This window comes from Hordeum vulgare, chromosome 1H (assembly GCF_904849725.1).
Source record: "Hordeum vulgare subsp. vulgare chromosome 1H, MorexV3_pseudomolecules_assembly, whole genome shotgun sequence".
Lineage (NCBI taxonomy): Eukaryota > Viridiplantae > Streptophyta > Magnoliopsida > Poales > Poaceae > Hordeum > Hordeum vulgare.
The window spans coordinates 371,360,274-371,378,663 of record NC_058518.1 but is presented as its reverse complement, the minus strand read 5'-3'; the positions used below and the strand labels follow the sequence as shown (position 1 = coordinate 371,378,663).

Sequence of the window (18,390 nt, the reverse complement as noted above, 5' to 3'; positions counted from 1 at the left end):
TGAGACAAGATCATCACCAACCTCCGGAGCGCCGTCACGCTGCCGGAGAACTCTTCTACCTCTCCGTCTCTCTTGCTGGATCAAGAAGGCCGAGATCATCGTCGAGCTGTACGTGTGCTGAACGCGGAGGTGCCGTCCGTTCGGCACTAGATCGTGGGACTGATCGCGGGACGGTTCGTGGGGCGGATCGAGGGACGTGAGAACGTTCCACTACATCAACCGCGTTCACTAACGCTTCTGTTTTACGGTCTACAAGGGTACGTAGATCACACATCCCCTCTCGTAGATGGACATCACCATGATAGGTCTTCGTGCGCGTAGGAAATTTTTTGTTTCCCATGCGACGTTCCCCAACAAAAAGGTGTACCACAATATGGTCATTGAGGACACACCTTCACTTGGGAGATTACTTGTAGTTGATCAACAAGGTACAACAAGAATCAGTGTCATTTCTACCCCGAAATTGACAGTGGTGGGCTACTCGTGTGTCAAATACTCCGAACTTGTTATTGGATCCACACTTGCTCACGTACTAGAGTCGCCTTCTACCTCTCCTTCTTGAAATTAACATTATTTCTAATTTTGAATATGTATGTTCGTCTATCATCCAGAAAATGATTCCGACAAGCTTGAGCCCTAATCAACACGTAGTGAAGGTCTTGGCACTAGAATCTATTGGCCCCAACCTGGACCAAGCTATCAGTTTCTTGAGATGCTTTTCATGCGTGGAGAATCTATATATCGAGGTGATGTTACTTTTGTGTTAAATGTTAACCATAAGGGAGTTCAATTTTTGGCACCTTTTCCCAAGTTTACAATGACAATGTACTATGATTTCTGAAGGAATTTGGGAGGATTTCACTACATACATGCCCCCCTCCATAATGGTTGCCTGATTCATATGGTTACAACCGATAAGCATTTCTCCTTTGGATTCATTTGTACTAGTTTTCTTAGGGAATTTTTCATTCACTCCAACCTCTTATGAATAAGGCTACATTTTCTAGATTGTAATCAAATGCCCATGTTAATCATGTCGGATCGAAGATGTAACGCTAGTGCATTTTACAAATCCTGCAAACCAAATAGGCATGTAGGCACTAATACATTCTCTTCTTTTGCACATAATATTAGGCCCGGTGATGGATAATGTGATACAATATAACAATCACATCGAATGCATAGATCTTCATCTCTTAGAAATTAGTTTCAACTCCTACCGAGGAACCTTACCGGAGATTATATTCGTCGGGTTCTTGTTAGAGCAAGGGTGCTGAAGGTAATGAGGTTTGCCCTAAATTTATTTCGCATACTTGGTTTGTTGATAAGTGCCAACGGCTGAGGTAGAATGGAAAAGACTCCAAAAAAGCTGAATTTCATTTTTGAACTGCAAATGACGGAGTAATTGGAAGCCATTGTGTGAACCCCATACATGACTTTTCAGTGGCTGATCCCTTTGCAAAAATGATGAGGTTTCAAAACTAGCCTTGCAAGTGGTAATATTAGTTTGAAGTCTCGTATATCCATGTTCATCTGGTCAACACAGGTGTTTGTAGTTCAATCAGTTGAATTTCATTCCTAATATCAGTTTGAACCTTGTAATCTTGGAATTTGAGCTATATAACTCTAGAATTTAAACCTCGTAATATTTCGTGATTTTGTGATACAATTGTTGAAATGGCATCGTATGAGACTCGTATATAGGTAGTATTATTTGGACCTTAATATGCAATGGACTTAGATTTTATTAACCATTCTCGAATGTGTTTCCCCTGTCGATCTCATCGCAAATGATCTATACAGCTAACTCGATTGCGATCGTGGACATTATTGCACACAATTAGTTTCTTCAACTCTGTACCCTATAGAGCGCAGAATTAATTATCACACTCGAGTGTCCATCATCACCCTTCTGTATGAACATGGTGACAAGACGTGATGATTACAAGTCGGCCGACTCTCATTTATTACACCAGCCATTTAACCCTTGTGTCTCTTCAACCTTTCAATCATGCCCCAGTATTGTAAGAAGCACACCCACCACTAAAAATTCTTAGAGGGTATCCTGCACGGCTCCATTGGCGCTCCGAGCGGCTGCCGACGATGAGCAGCAGTTCACCATGCATGCCATGGTGGACACCTATAGAAGGTTCACGGAGCTCTCTAGGGTGTACAACCTGTCTCAGTGGAGCACTCCATCCACATCGGAGTTGTTGCTTGCTCGGGAGAAGTACAAGGTGGTCGGGTTCGACCTCGATTACACCCGTGCTCGTGTTGGATCTCGTCCCAAGGTCGTGTCGCTCAGATGTGCGTGCACAATCACGTGCTCGTCTACTTCGACTGCCTGGCCACAAGGTCTTGCGAGCATTTTGCCAGGTTTGTCAACAGCCCCCACTACATGTTCGCTACGATGGACATCACCAATGATGTAAAGATTCTCAAGAATTTGGGTCTCACCTACCAGAATCTTGTCAACATCGAGGGCCAATACAAGATCTGGGGTAGCAAGAAGCGTGAGAAGGAATCACTAGTTCACCTCGCCGAGGCCATCATCGACCCTTAGTACAGAGGCACGTAGGATTCATGCAACAAGGATAAGCGTTCCTGACACTTGGCCTAGATGGAGAAACTCAACAAAGCTCACATCGTGTACGCGGCCAAGGAGGCATACACGAGCTACGATATGTACATGCGGATCATTGACATGAGGAAGTGCCTCCTTCCCCAAAACGGCCCGAGATGCAGCCAGAAGCAGAGCAACAGCAAGCGTCGTCACAACAAGAAGTAGATGATTAGATGATCGTTTCTCCTAGTTTAGTATGCATGTAATTGCTTATTTTGGTGTGTGGAAATGTTATGTGTGTAGTCACTTATGTAATTGTATGCTTAATTTGGTTATGCAATGTTGTTCTTATAAGTATATGTGTTGATGTTCTGTAGACAGAGCGTGGATGTTGTGCGGATAGGTAAAATCACATCGGACACGAACTAAACAATGGAACCCATCGGTGATGATTTCATCAATCGCTCATAATTGTATACTAGCAATCGTTTGCTCACAACACACATGACTTGTTAACAGGAATCGTCTATGTTGTTATCGGTCTTCCCACGCATTTCTGATTACTGGCCTATTTGCCACGTATCACACACATCTTGTTAAGTTGAACCATTTGTGTTGTGTTGGCTAATCGCAAACAATTCATCCGAGTGAAATGTATGTCGTATATTGCACACACCTTGATGTGGGTGACTGTTTCTGTTGTGTTGCCTAATCACAAACAGTTCATCCGAGTGAATTGTATGTTGTATATCACACACGCCTTCATCCATCTCACCGTTTTTGTTGTTATGATCATTGCAAGCAGTTCATTCGAGTGATGCCACCCATCGCACACGCAACTACAATCTGAATCAGGTTTTATGTCTCTGCCTTGGCAAACGTTTTGTATCTTTTTTGACGGTTTTATTACATCATAGTTTGTGATTAATGGATCGCACATAGTTTCATCGAAGGGTCTCTGATTGTACTGTCGCGTTAGAAACATATTGCAGTAGTGCTTCCATCCAAGGCTCTAAGGATCTTCTTGATGATGAATTTGTCGGTCATCTCTTCGCTTCCTAAGCCAGCAATCTCATTTGTATTAGAGCAAGCCTAGAGACATTTCAGTGACTCCTTCATCATCCTTATCTTGAACTTGTCAAGTTGACTCTATAGCACATCCAACTTAGATTCCCTGACGAATTGGTACCTTCGTGCATACCAACCGAAGTATCCCAAATTTCCCTTGCATTCTCAAGACGGCTAATCTTGTTGAACTCTTCGGGGCATAGACAGTTGAATAGAATGTCACATGCTTGAGTGTTGTATTGCAACATCATCAATACTTCTGCGCTCGCTTCACGATCCGGTTTCCTTCCATCACCAAAGAATTCACATTGCAATCCAACATGAACAACAATCCAAAGGGCGGGGTTATGACCAATAATATGCATTTTCATTTTATGTTTCCAACTATCAAAGTTTGTACCATCAAAACATGGACCTCTATGATGGTAATTTCCCTCACTAGACTCCATACTCTCCTAGGTCGTGAAACCAATACAATGAATACCAGAGCTATGATACCACTTGTAGGATCCGAAGTATGTCTAGAGGGGGGTGATTAGACTAGTTGACCAAATGAAAACTTAGCCTTTTCCCAATTATAGTTGTTGACAACTTTTAGCAATTGTAGCAAGTCAAGCACACCCTACACATCCAAGTCTAAGAGTATAGCACCGAAATGTAAAGGCATGCACATGTAAATAAAGGGTAGGGATAGGAAGATCAAACGCAAAGATTGACACTGAGATTTTTTTTCGTGGTTCCGATAGGTGGTGCTATCGTACGTCCATGATATGGAGACCTCAACACACGAAGGGTAACGACCATGAGAGTCCACACAGGGCTCAACCCACGAAGGGTCCACAGAGAAACAACCTTGTCTATTCCACCATAGCTTAGATCCACAAAGGACTAACCTCACTCGGGGTAGATCTTCATGAAATAGGTGATCTCCTTGCCCTTATAATATTCTTAGTTCAACACCACACGAAGTTGGAGGCTCCCAAGCAACACCTAACCAATCTAGGAGACACCACTATCCAAAAGGTAATATATGTGGTAGTATGATGAACTCCTTGCTCTTGTTCTTTAAAAGATAGTCTTCTCAACACTCAATCGCTCTCCCACAGATTTGGCTTGGGTAGAAGAGAATGATTGGGTGGAAAGAAACTGGGGGAGGCTAGAAAACAAGATTCATATGATAGGAACAGAATATCTTGATCTCAACACATGAGTAGGTGGCTCTCTCTCAGAAAATGGATGGGGCAAGTGTTGGTTCGTTCTGAGTGATTCCTCTTTAAATGAGAGATAGGTGGAGGGGTATATATAGGCCTCTCCAAAAATCCAACTGTTGCAACATTATTGCCCAACCCGGTGAAACCGAAGTAAAAAAAAACTCGGTTGTACCGACTAGTGCAAAATGTGGCAACTTTAGGCTTTTTGGTGAGACCGATATATGAATTTCGAAGGGTCAGATTTTGGCTGACCTAGGCAGTTACAAGACTCGGTGGCACTGATATGCAAAACTCACAAATCCAAGTTTAGAAAATAGCTTACCAGAGAGTTGGTCACTGTTTTTTTATCAGACCGAAACCAAACTTGATGGTAACGAGATGTTAGGGTTTGACATAAGTTTTGTCTAGGATAAAACTAGGTAGGGCCGATGTGGAAGTATTGGTGACACCGAATTTGACTCTAAGGTTTGGACAGAATATTTGTGGGGGAATTTCATGAGTATTTTTGGTGGCTAATCTCTAAACACTTGAGTAACCAGATCATCATAGACACCTCATCCCCTTTTAATAATATTGGCTTTTCTATGGACTCAAATGTGATTTCTCACAAAATATAAAATATAAAGTCTTGAAGCTTGAAACTTGGCAAATCATATTCCTTTCCTTCCTTGGGGTTACTCCTCACAATCCTTAGCCAATTCATCATTGAACTTTTCCTAAAGTATACTAGATGGAATTATTAGTCCGATGACATATATGTTGTTATTAACTACCAAAACCATCTAGGAAGAAATTGTGTTTTCACCATCTTCTCCTCGGGGCCGCGTGAGATGAGCTCGTGGTCGATGGATCTGGAGGTGAAGAACTCGGGTCGCTGCCCGCCATGCCGAAGAAGGCCGGAGATCGACGGAGATGAGCTTGGGTGATGGATGGGAGTGAAAGAGAGTGGAGTGAAGTGGCTAGAGTTTGGTCCGACGAACGAATGAAGACGCATATATGTGAGGATGCAGGCCAGCACGGGCCAATGCAGGGCAGGCTGGTGTGCCCGGACGCCGGTCAGCCCGGACGTTTGAGGTCCGTTTGAAGCATTCAATTGGGTCATTTTTTTTATGACCGGTTAGTAATCGGACGACCTGTCGAGACGTTGACACAGATATAAAGGATGCGGGTGTAGATGCTCTGAGCTCAAGCTCAAACGGTTACCGGCAAAAAAGAATGGCACATGCAGGCCCTCCCGTATATGCGAAAGGGACGGACAGTTGACACGACCAAAGAGAAAACACTCGCACTTGTGCCATGTTGGAGACACTGATGTACTGCTCGGGCTAATGTGCTATCAGGACATGACAGACCGCTGTTATGCACATGGCGAATTGGCTACTGATCACATTGCTACCGGGTATCGAGCATCGACGAGATATACTATTTTGCCACTAAAGACGCGGGAGAGCCATATAGTCAGAGCGCACTAGAGCCCGCCGCGGTAAAAATGGGGGGAAAGCTCGGATCTCACGCGCAATCTTATCCGGGCCACGGTCACTGTGACAGGTGCACGCCACTCAGCAAGCAGGACGGCGTGATGTTTTCTCTCGATCAATCCATGGAGAAGTGGATATTTTGCTTATTTCTTTGTCGATTCCCGCGGGTATTGAGCTATCGACTGACTTGTTAGGTCGGACTAGACATGGCGGTTAAACGAGCTTGATTATCAGCTAAGTGTGTGCTTGTGTGAGTCAGTGAGCGGCTGATCGTAGTTAAGCAACGATTAATTTGGGCTGTAATAGCTGCAACCATGCCGTACGTTGCTTTTCCAGGCACCTCCACTTTCACCGACTGTTGCTACATGGGTACTGCCAATGCTAGAGTGACAGCGTTTAACTTCAACTGAAGGCGCACTAGATGATTCTGCTGACATATACACGTCTTGTGCGGTTACCAAAAGCAGTACCGCTGAGTGGCCTCGTTCGACGTCTCGTACGAGGAGGCTTCCACTTCAACACAGCAACAACAAAAGAACAGTCAAGTAGGAGTACGTACGAGGAGGCTACAGCTCTGCTGATTAGGTACCTCACCTTTCTACCATGCATGCTTTGCTGATAATATATTATCATTAAGTAGCCAAAGATCATTTGACTCTCCTTACCTATGTCTGTCTTCTGTCTGAGGCCAGTCGTTCAATAATTATTTTCATGTTTAAGCAACCGCGTCGACGCACTTCTAACGTCCCTTCCTGGTGGTTGTCAATTTTTCAAAGACATACAGGCACTACAAGGTCCAGATTTACCTTCACCGTAAAAGGAGAACCAATTTGAATAGTAAGGATATATTTTTCTGATGGGCAACTATCGGGTAAAATCGCAAATGTTGTACTACTCTCTTCGTATCAAAACATAAGACATTTTTTGACTCTGACGTAGTGTTAAAAAAGTCTTGTATTTTCATTTGATGGACGCCAATTTGCATTAAATTATACTACTCCCACCCTCCCTCCGTTTCTTAATATTAGATGTCTTGGCAATTTAAATTAAACCAACTGAACATCTTATATTTAGAAACATGTTACCATCAAAACATCTTATATTTAAAAACAAAGGTATTACATGGCATCATGACCCGAACATTGCCATGTAATACCTTTCAGTAATACCTTTGTTTACTTGTGTCATCATGTGTTCTGTTACTCTAGGTACTACTAGTAACTATAGTAGGCTTCTTGAGGGTTTATGATAAGTCAACTACTAGTATTACTACCGGGGTTCCACTAATCTCCTTATCTTGAGCAAATTGTATATTTACTGGCAGAAATTATGCTCATGTTCTATGATGTGGTGTCTATAATTTTTTAACACCGACCCTTGCAAACTTGGATCAAACTTTTAGAGACCGAATCCATTTTAAAATAAAAAATAAAATTAGAGACCGAATGAACTCGATCGCTAGGGGGTGCTCCTCAGCGAATCATCCACCCCATACTAGACCTGGGCATTTCTCGGGCCGGTCTTGTCAAAGCCCGACTTGCAAAGTCCACGTGAGGCCAGGGCGACCCCCATTGACACAAAGGCCTAGTTAATTAATATAAAAGCGTTTAGATCACTAGAGTAGTTATCTAAATGCTTTTATATTAGTTTATGGATGGAGTACTTTATAAAAAAAATCCATGCTACTTTACAAAATGACATGTTAATTTAGTAAAATGGCATGAAAATAATGTTTTGCTTTATTTGGTCCATTGTGCAAAAGTTCATAAAAATGCCATCTTTTAGTAAAAAATGACATCTCTTAATACAAAAATGACATCTTTTAATTATAAAATAATGCCATCTTAATAAAAAAAATGTCATCTCTTCTTCATAAAAATGATATTTCTTAATATAAAAGTGTCATCTCTTAATAATAAAATGCCATCAATAAACAAAACATGCCAACTTTTAATAATCAAAATGACATCTCTTAATAAATAAAAAAATACCATCTCTTAATATTTATAAAATTGCCATGCTAATTTATAAAGAATGTTCAGAAATACAATTTGACAAAAATTCAAAAAAAATATAAAATGCCATGATAATTTGTAGAAGGAAATGTCATCATGTTTAAAACGGAGGAAAAAAACAAGGGTCGGGGATTCAAACCTGGGTTCTCCATGTGCAAGACCACGCAACTAGCTAGTGGGGGTGTGCGGGGTTATTTGGAAAAGTATACGGTTCGCTGGGTTTTACCCTCAGCGAACCAATTTCAAATCTGACGTGATGCCAACCCCGCGGTAAGATTTGTGCAATGTTGGGGAGGGGGCGTTGTGAAATCCTTCCTAGCTGATGGTTCCTAGGTAACGTTTCTGAAAGCAAAAGCATATGCTAGTTCATCACTTTTCACCTCCATCGTGCTCCGTCTTAGGTCAAAAGAAGTTACCCGCGACATTCTCAATAGCTCAAGCAATTATTTTTTCTGAAACATTTTCTTCTTTTTTGTGTGCAAATGAAACGTTATATTTCCTATTGAACCTAGAAGGCTTGTGTTTTCTTGTTTGGCCAAAATTCATAACCATGCAGTAGAGTACTATCGATTTTTCACAATGGCCTAACTACGGTCTTTGTCAGCTATGCAAACGCAGGCCGGGGTCAGCAACACACATGCTTTTCAAATGCAGGTTTTCCACCCGCATTTGAAACACGGTCAAATCTTGGGTGGGGGCTTTGGAGATTGATACCGCCGCGTGGCAGGCGTTTCCCTCGGTCTGTGCTTGGTGGGAGGCCACGACGGTCAGGGAAGGCCACAAAAGACGTGCTACGACCAAACTGTTGATGTTGGTTGTTTGGGAGATCTGAAACGAGAGAAATGCAAGGGAGTTCAAAAACAAAATCCACCTTACAATCAGTTACCATCAAACCCATCAAACGCGAGGCCAGGGATTGGATATCGGCCGTGGCAAAACATTTGAGCTATATTATGCCGTGATAGTAGACTTCTTCTTTCCATCTGAAGAGATGACGGCCCTCGCTTATGTTTTTGTTAAACTTTTTTATTTAATAAGATGAGGCAAAGCTTTTGCCTTCATTTCAAAAAGGAAATCACAAAGTTTGCATGGACTTTTGCATGAAGTTTTTTTCAACCATAGCAGGGAACGCTAATCTTGCCATCGAAATTAGTGGTTAATTATCGAATCGAAAACATATACCGAGCCGCTCATCTCGAGAAATTAAGCCCTCCTCTCCTCCTCCCACTGAAAATTCCTTGAGTGCGCGGAGATGAGTAGTAGCTGGAAACGGAATCCCTCCGACCTCCGTCGACCGCAAAGGAGCAAAGAAACCGAAAGCAAAATGGAGCACGACCTTTGAAGCACCCAGCACAGCCTGTGCATGCCTGATGCTTTGCGTCTTCGATTCTTTTCCCGCCAAAGAAGCAACTCGCGCGGCCTCGATCGACCATACAGTACTGTGGCACACGGTACAGTACAGTACACTCTTTCTCCGATCCCCCTCCCTCCCTATACAAAGCATGGCCGGCTAGCTAGCCGTGGTGACGGTGCACGCGTCGACGCCACAGTAGCTGCTATAGCCTGCTACATCCGTGGCAGAAAGTACGCCGCGCGCGCGCAGCTACCGTCGGTGGGCACCGCGATGCCGGCGACGACGGCGAGCGCCAGGCCGGTGGCCGTGCTCCGCTGCATCGTGGCCGCGCTGGTCGTCACCGTGCTCCTCGCCGGCCTCGTCGTCCTCGTCTTCTGGCTCGTCGTCCGCCCCAAGCCCATCGAGTACAGCGTCGCGCGCGCCGCCGTGAGGCACCTCAACCTCACCGCGCCGCCCGGCGGGGGCGGTGGCGCCACGCTCAACGCCTCCTTCTACCTCACCCTCGCGGCCGACAACCCGAACCGGCGCGTGTCCATGCGCTACAGCTCGGTCGTTGTCTACGTGCACTACGGCGCCGGAGAGGTGGCGCCTCAGCTGGCGGTCGCCGACGTGCCGGACTTCCGCCAGCCCAGCCGGAACGAGACGCTGATCCAGGTGCGCGCCGTGGCGCGGTCGGCGCCGGTGGCCGACTGGGTCGCGCGGGAGCTCGAGCACGACCGCTCCGACGGCGAGGTGGGCGTGGAGGTGCGCGTGACCGCGGTCGTCCATTTCCTGGTCGGCGGCGTCAAGTCAAGGCACTACAACATGCGGGCGGTCTGCTCCCCGGTGGTCATCGGATTGTCGCCGTCGTCGGCAAAATCCTTCCGGGGCGTGCCGTGCGACGTTGCAATTTCGTGAGACAGACGTGTACATGCATGGCGTGCGTGTAATTACTGTGGTGTGTGTGTCCTGCTAAAGGGTGTTGGTTTATACTGTGTGATGCTCTTAATTCTTTGTTTTTGGGATGGCTCGTCATTCAGGCAGAATGGTGTCATGCTCTTAATTCTGGTTTGTTGGTTTATACTATCTCCATGCTTGGATTGCTTTGAAAAAATAATTCTCATACCTCGTGTGTTGCCAAAAAGGATATATCGTGGATTGCTTTGAAAAAATAAAACCGTTAGTGAAGTAAATATACTTCATTAACTTTTAGCCGTTTGTAGCCGATTCTTAAACTTAACAAAGTAAACTTTAATTATAATCAAATTAAAACAATTTGAACCGAAAGTAGTATGCATTCAAACATAAACATATATAGTTTTACACAACCAAGCATAAAACTAAATTTAAACTAAACTAAGCAACTAAACTATTATCGATCGAAGGTGAGGTCGAGCCAATCCTTCCTCGTCAGGTACGGTGTGTTGCGAGCATGGTCCGGGTCGGTGCCGTCGTCGTGGTAGTCGGGGAAGACACTCCTCCACTCGTCGACGTTGATCTCCTCGTCCTCGCCACCCTCTCCTCACAGTTGTCCTCACTGCTTTAGACCTCGTCGGGGGAGGAGAGCACGACAACCTCGCCGACCTGCGGGTCGGCAAAGATCATCCGTTCCGCCTCCACGAGCTTCGGGTGCTGCCGGCGAAGCTCTTCCATGTAGGCCTCGTTAGCGGCCTCGGCCTCGCGGTCCTCCCGCGTCATAGCCGAGCTCACCACCCTCAGCTCCGACGGGGCGAGGTGGACCGAACGTGTGCCGAAGGGGAAATTAAGTCGAGCCGTCGTGTCGTGGTAGAGGACCTTCCAACGGTCGTACTCCATGGCCGCGAGCTCGGCTGCGTGGAAGCTACTGAGCCACCGACGGGTGTGGGTCTCCCGCTCCGTAATCTCGACGACCCACGCCCCCAAAAGCCGCTACCGGACCCCGAGGTAGGACCTCGTCAGCGGCCGGGCCCGGGGGAGGACGGGGAAGTCCTCGAACCGGCGTAATGGCGCGGCGGCTGGCGGATCGGGCGACCGACGACATCGGCTCGATGAAGAGCCCGCGAAGGACGACCCGCGCGTGTCGCTGCGGATCAGCGACCACCAAATCCGGCCATCGAAGAGGCGGGGGAGGGCGAGGGACGCGCCGACGTAGGTGCGTGGTAGAAGAGAAGGCGCGGAGAAAAGACGCCCATTTTACTCGGCCACGGAGAAAAGGCGTCCATTTTACTCGGTCGCGTATAGATGGAGTAAATGTACTCCAAATTTGAGGACAAAGTAAAAAAGAATTACTCCACTAAACCGTATAGGGACCGGCTAAATCAAACTTAGTGGAGTGAAAAGCAAATTTATACTGGAAGAGGTGTTTTGGCTTCTGGGTGCAATGCATCCGGATGAACAATACCACAAAAAATAATAGTAAATGTTTTAAAAAAATGTAGATGATTGTATTAGTGTCGCAAACATGCATGACAATTTTCGTGCGATAAGGAGCAGCGGTGTTTCGTCAGCAAAAAGACAAATTTAGGATGACATTTTGGGGTAACTTTTGTGTTCAATTTGTTTTGTTTTTTTTGCACAAGTCAAAATGTTTTATGTTTTTGTCTCAAAATTTACAGGTAGCATTTGAATGTGACTAAGTACACAAACAAATTTTGTCTTGATTTTTTTTCATTTTAAACTCTCTTTTTTTTTAACCCAGGAGTCGAATTGCATTTCCGATTTATACTTTACTAAGTTGATATAGGGGATCGGTTTGAAATGCTCTTGACACAAAGCCCTTTGATATCTGGTATCCACTCGGACAATACATTTTGACAGACTAGACATTTTTCAATGCAACAACTGAGAGGTGCCAGTTCTTTTTCAAAGTTCAGTGTGTTCTTTCTTGTACCATATCATACCCTCCGGTGTCCGGTGGGTGAGATCTAAAGCCAGGTAGGCTAATGGGGTCCTGCGCGCGCTGCACCGCGAAGCAGGGACGAGACTAGCTCATTGGGCTAGTTCCACTTCCATCACGCTCGATCAATACATCGACCAAGACAGGATTTGTAGGTTTGCAGTCAGCGAGAGGTCGCGCCGGGCAGGATTGTGGATTGCCGTCAGCGCCAGAGGTCAGACGCACCCTACCCGCGTCGCACTACAAAAGCATATCGTGCGTTATTATTGCTCACTTTGTTCAGTATCTTAGGTTGTCACTTTTGACCAAGACAAGCTTAGACGGAAATTAACATTTGCTTGTATATTTGGAAAAAGTCCAAAACAAATCTTCAGAAACCAAAGCGTCGAAATATTCAGTTTTTTTAAAACATTTAGTTTAAAAATGCACATAATTTATTTGAAAATATTAAAATTATTTAATGTGTGTGTTAAAAATGTACATTGGGCACTGAGAATAATTAGACATGTGTAAAAAAGAAATTAGAAAATAAAAAAATCAAAGAAAAACCAGAGCAGTGAGTGCGCGAGCAACTGCGCTAATGGACCGTCCCAATTCAGCAAATACTAGCTAAATTTTGTCAAAGTTTAAAATAGACCGGGATTAAAGATTTTAGTGTGCTGATTTCAGGGGTCGAGAGTTTAAGGTTTGATTTAGCTTTCGCCTACAAATTTAAGGTTTGTTTTGAACTTTTTCCTATATATTTTGTATAATTAAAATCAATGTACCACTGCACCAAAGCCCATCAAGGACAACGCTGGACATCAAACTACTGATGCCTTGCTTTCCATTAGACTAGTGCTCAGCCCTATGATAGATCTGATCTGATGCATTTGCTCGCCCCTTAAAACGACCCTACAGGGCAGATATTTCACACGTAGTTGGTCCCTTAAAATGGGCATGGATGGTTGTTTCCCACGTACAGAACCACCTTAAAGCACTTCCAAAAATCACGTACTTACTTTGGGCCGCTAATTAGGTGAGACTGGGTTGAGGAAGCAATCTATGGATTTTAGGCACCTTGCTTCCTTAGGAAAGGAAACTTGTAATCAATGTCTTACAAATTTGCATAAGATGCAACTAATATGTGCTTCCACCTTTGTTTGTGACTAATTTATGTTTCCGTTTAAGCTAAGAATTCAATGTTTCTGCTCATTGAAGAATTTGCTTCTTTGGTGGATAAATTCTGCTTCCAATTATTTGAGACTTAAGCTCTCCGTACCATGTCTTTTTAGGGAAATGTGACGTGATGTTTTGTTTCAAAAGCATCATGATCTTGCTTCTGTTGACTAAACGGCCAATGAATTGCTTCGAACGGCTTCATCAAAAAATAAAATTATTTCACGTGTAACAAGAACCATCACGATCTTGCTACAATCGAGTATGCAACTAGAGAATTGCTTTGAATCCGCTTCCATCCTAAAAGAAAATTTTCAACATGTTTCAGAAGCATCACGATGTTGTTTCCATTGACTAGAGAATTGCTTCCATCAAAAAGAAAAATATTCCCAGTCATAATTACACATGGTTCATACAAATTATGAATTAGTTTGCCAAGAATGAGAATTTGCTACTGTCAGACACAGAGTATGCTTCAACAGGCAAAAGCCAAATTGCTTCCTATTTCAAATGTGGCATCCACAAGTAGAACTTGCAGTGCCCCTGTCCAAGTGCCTCGATCTTCTTCATCGTGCCTTCCTTGAGGTTGTATACTCCTGATAACCCAATGCTCTCCCATGGACGCAGAGACGAAAATCTACTTCTAGATAAGAGTAGCAAAATTCGTTGAGCAAATACAAAATCAAGATGGGGAGATCTCTAGAACGCTTCAAATAATATAAAAGCCTCATAGAAAAAGGAAAATAGAAAACCATGCGTCATACATAATGTACAAGAAGGTTTAGGTTCAGGTTGAATGTGGAAGCACAAGAAGGTTAGTGTTTTTTGCGGGAATAATACTTGTATTACTCAATATGATGGTCTATACAATCATCCAAGACCAAATTCAAAACATCCTCATGAGCAGAACTAACACAAGTCATAGTTCTACCTTCGATCCTACCAAAACTAGCTAGGCGATCAAAAGGTTTATTTTGAGATCTAGGGATAAGAGAAATACAAGTTTTCCTAAGGCTCAAAAGATATTTAATTTCACTAACTATAGAAGCATACATCGATCGATCTAGTTCACCGCTTGAAATCATCGCCACGGTTGTGCTCGAGTCCATCTCTATCAGAATTGGCAGGTCGGGTCATTGAATGGCAAAGGAAATCCCTTCCATACAAGCACACAGTTCGACCTCCAGAGCATCTCTGCAAGAGTAAACAATAGCCCCCAGGTTGTCTCTCAGGTTCATACCTGCCGCAGCACCACCATCTTTCGAGAAAGAGCCATCAGTATTCAGTTTAACCCAACCTGATGGTGGTGGTTTCCAGGGGGCAGCAGGACTAATCTCTCCAACTATTTTAGATGGGGTTTTGCTAAAACAATAACTATGTTTCCCTTTGATCAGGACCTAGGAAGAGCCTTCGTTAATGCTTGATAACGCCTCAACATAATCCTGCAAGAATTTCATCGAGACCGACAGTGGGGGAGCAGGTTTAGAGTGTACCAGTTGATTGCAAACATACCAACTTCTCCAAAAGATTAGCAGCAGCAAAAACCCTCTGTAGTTCGGACAGTGGGGTGAGCACATGAAGTAGCCACTCCTTCCCAATTCCTTCCATCATTTGCAACAAGAAGGTTAGTGTTGAAGCGATAATTGTTATTGCTGGAAGCATGGAAGATGGTAACTATTTTTAGAAGCTTCATAATAAGATATATGTTTATGAAAAATGGAAGAAACATATAAAAATACAGATGGAAGCACATCATAAGATGACTCGAAGCGCTGGCTGAGTTGTAGTCAAGCATCAAAGAATCAAACGTACATGTAACTTTAGTAGTTGAAGTTGTAAGGAACAGTAAAAGGCATCTAGATAAGGATGAAAGCAACGCATGAGACTTTGAAAAAAAGTTACAATGAAGGATTACATATTTGACACTATGATAGACTTGAATATGCGTGCATAAATTTGTGATCTAAAAACAAATTTCATAGAAAATAAACTGGGAAAAAACTGGGATGGGGAGCTCCAAATAGTGACAAAATTTTGCAATCAAAAAGCTATACTACCGTCGACCGATGTACACAAGGATGCAACAGCTTCAATTGATGGGGGAGGCAGTAGATTGCCAACGGGGTGGTAGATGCGAGGGGGAACGAGCTGGTGGTGCGAGCGGGTCGAGCTGGCCGGTGAGGTGGAGGTGTGGTGTCGCGTCGATGGCCGGTGAGCTCGCGTGGAGATGTGGCGTAGTTGGCTGGTCGCGGCGAGAATCGACGACGGCGTGCATGGATCTGACGAGCGGTCGCTGTCGGCGAGGTGAGCGAGGTAGCAGAGCAGGGCAGGCACGATGTGGGGAGGAGCGATTAATGCAGGGAGGGGGTCTCGAGATATTAGGAGGGGGGTGGGGTGGGGGTGTTACGCGCGGGGTTCACGCGTCGAGGGGATTTCTTCCTTTTTTTTAAATCGAATTGAAATCTGGATCGTCAATTTTTTAATGAATCGACGGGCATCGAGGAGTCTAACGCTGACGTCCTTCAAACTATAGATGCAAAGCGTTTAACAATATTATTATGCTGATGTTCCCACAAAAGCATGACAGAATGAAAGTTTTTAAGGCGATTTTAGTTATCGCAAGGGTGGCATAGTTCTTTTGGAAGCACGGCGGATTCTGGCAAAAATAATAATTTAAAGTAGCCGGATTTGCCATGGTTATCTTTACCTAATAATAAAGCGGCTATCGCTTCTGTCGGAATTTCCGTCACAACATTTTTATAAAAAAGTCCCTGTCGTTTGGTTGAATAAACCCGCAGTCCAGTAAATAAGTTAAAAAAAGTTTCACACAGCTGCTTCGGGGCGAGCCCACGGCCCGTTGAGACCCAGATGTGGCCCTGGAAAACCCATCCGAGACCGATCCAGCCAGAACCACGCTCGCCGCCACTTCCCTGAGCTCCCTCCTACTCCCGACCGCGCCGGCCGGACCTCCTCCACCTCGCGTCGCAGTCGGTGACTGGACCCTTGTCGGACGAGCAGATGAGCAGCGCATCTCTCTCTCCCTTCTTCTTCTCTCTTCCTCACAACTCCCTCTCTTCAAGAAACCAGGAGCTCCAGGGCCACCAGCACGATTCGTCCGTGCTCGAATCCAGCGAGATCCGGCAGCGGGCAACCCATCCCCGCCGCTCCCGCGCTGGATGTGCAACGCCTCCCCCTTGGAGTTTGCCTCCAGCGCGGCCGCAAGCCACCTCCTGCCTCTGCCCTCGGGGAGGTCTGCAGCAACGGTGTCCTCTGGTGCACGCAGAGGTCTCTGTGGAGGTGGAAATTCAATTCGACCTCACCTCAGGCGTATGTGCTGGTGAAAGTAAACACCATGGTGAGAGGCAGAGGGTTCCAGCAAGTAATATTCCTGATAAGTATGTGCCAGCAAAGAGGGAGAGCGCCTCTGATGGCACCAGTCCATCAGAATGTGTCAATCGCGCCACATAGAGCATCACTAAAGCAGCTCGATCAAGTCCTTTCAAGAAGATGCTGAGCCCGATCATGAAGTCCAAGTCTGTTAGAAGCAGCCCATCTCTTACTGAGAAGGAAGACCCCAACACTGCAGCTGCGCCGGCAAGCAGCAGAAACTGCATGCCCCGCAAATCGTTGCTCAGTGATCTCTCGAGGACTGAGCGGAGGCAAGCATCATCCAATTGCCAGGCAAATGGAGAAAGTCGGCATATGACGGAGGCTTCTTTATCACCTGCTCATCTCCGAGCAGTTCTTAAATGTGATTCCAGAAATGGCATTCCCTTGTATGATTTTTGTGTCGATGGCATGGAAGAGTCCATTTCTGCTAGGTACTGGGAGAGTGGGAGTGAACTGAGCCGGATTTACACTTTCCATAGTGGTGGTAAACGAGGAAGCACTGCTGGGAGGTCTTCCAAAGATGAGCGCAGATGTTTGCCTCCAATTGTAGGCTAGATGCAGGTTTCCTCCTATCTATGCTCTGAAGTTGGAAAAGATGGCATTCTGAACAATTCTGTCAACACCGAGTTTGTTCTGTACGATATCGCTCACGCAAGGCGAAGTTTTGTTGCCGAGGAGAAGTCCGAGTGTACACAACCCAGTCAGCCGGAATCCTGTGGCGTCGTTGATAAACCAGTCTCTCGTGAATATCCACAGAAGATTAATCTGATTGACCACCAGCATGATGCAAGGCATAATCCAGAGGTATCGACATCTCGGCCATGATCTGAAGAGGATCTTTATCCTCATTTGGAGATTGCAGCAACAGTCATTTAGATCCCATTTAATAAGGACAAGAAGTGTTCGTCCGCTGGTACTATCAAAGTGGTCACACCGAGTGGTCTGCATGGATTATCAAGCGATAATGAATCCAACCCATCATCTTTGCTAGATAGATGGAGGTATGGTGGGGGTTGTGATTGTGGCGGATGGGACATGGCATGTCCACTTGTCGTTCTCGAGAATGCTTATGATGATAACTGGGTCGATTCTGTAACGAAAGAAAGCAAGCATCCTATGGAGCTCCTTGTTCAGGTGCACCACCATGCAATGCAACCCCTATATATTTTTTATGCAGACTTGTTCATTTACCGTTTCGGGCAGTTCCGCAAGCTATTGCTTCTTCGACTGAGGTATCCCTCCCCACACATCCCTAAGGCGTCCATCCATCTGCTAATGCCCTCATGTCATCAGGTGTGA

General features: G+C 44.9%; 1 protein-coding gene and 1 pseudogene across 1 annotated transcript; both read left to right on the top strand.

Moving 5' to 3' along the window:
* The first annotated feature begins 9,871 nt into the window (after window positions 1–9,871).
* Window positions 9,872–10,793, top strand: LOC123411367 (NDR1/HIN1-like protein 10). Its single transcript, XM_045104300.1, has one exon. It carries the CDS (start codon window positions 9,960–9,962, stop codon window positions 10,584–10,586), a length of 627 nt encoding a protein of 208 aa, XP_044960235.1. The 5' UTR covers window positions 9,872–9,959; the 3' UTR covers window positions 10,587–10,793.
* Window positions 10,794–16,719: 5,926 nt separating this feature from the next.
* On the top strand, window positions 16,720–18,390 carry LOC123399353 (annotated as a pseudogene).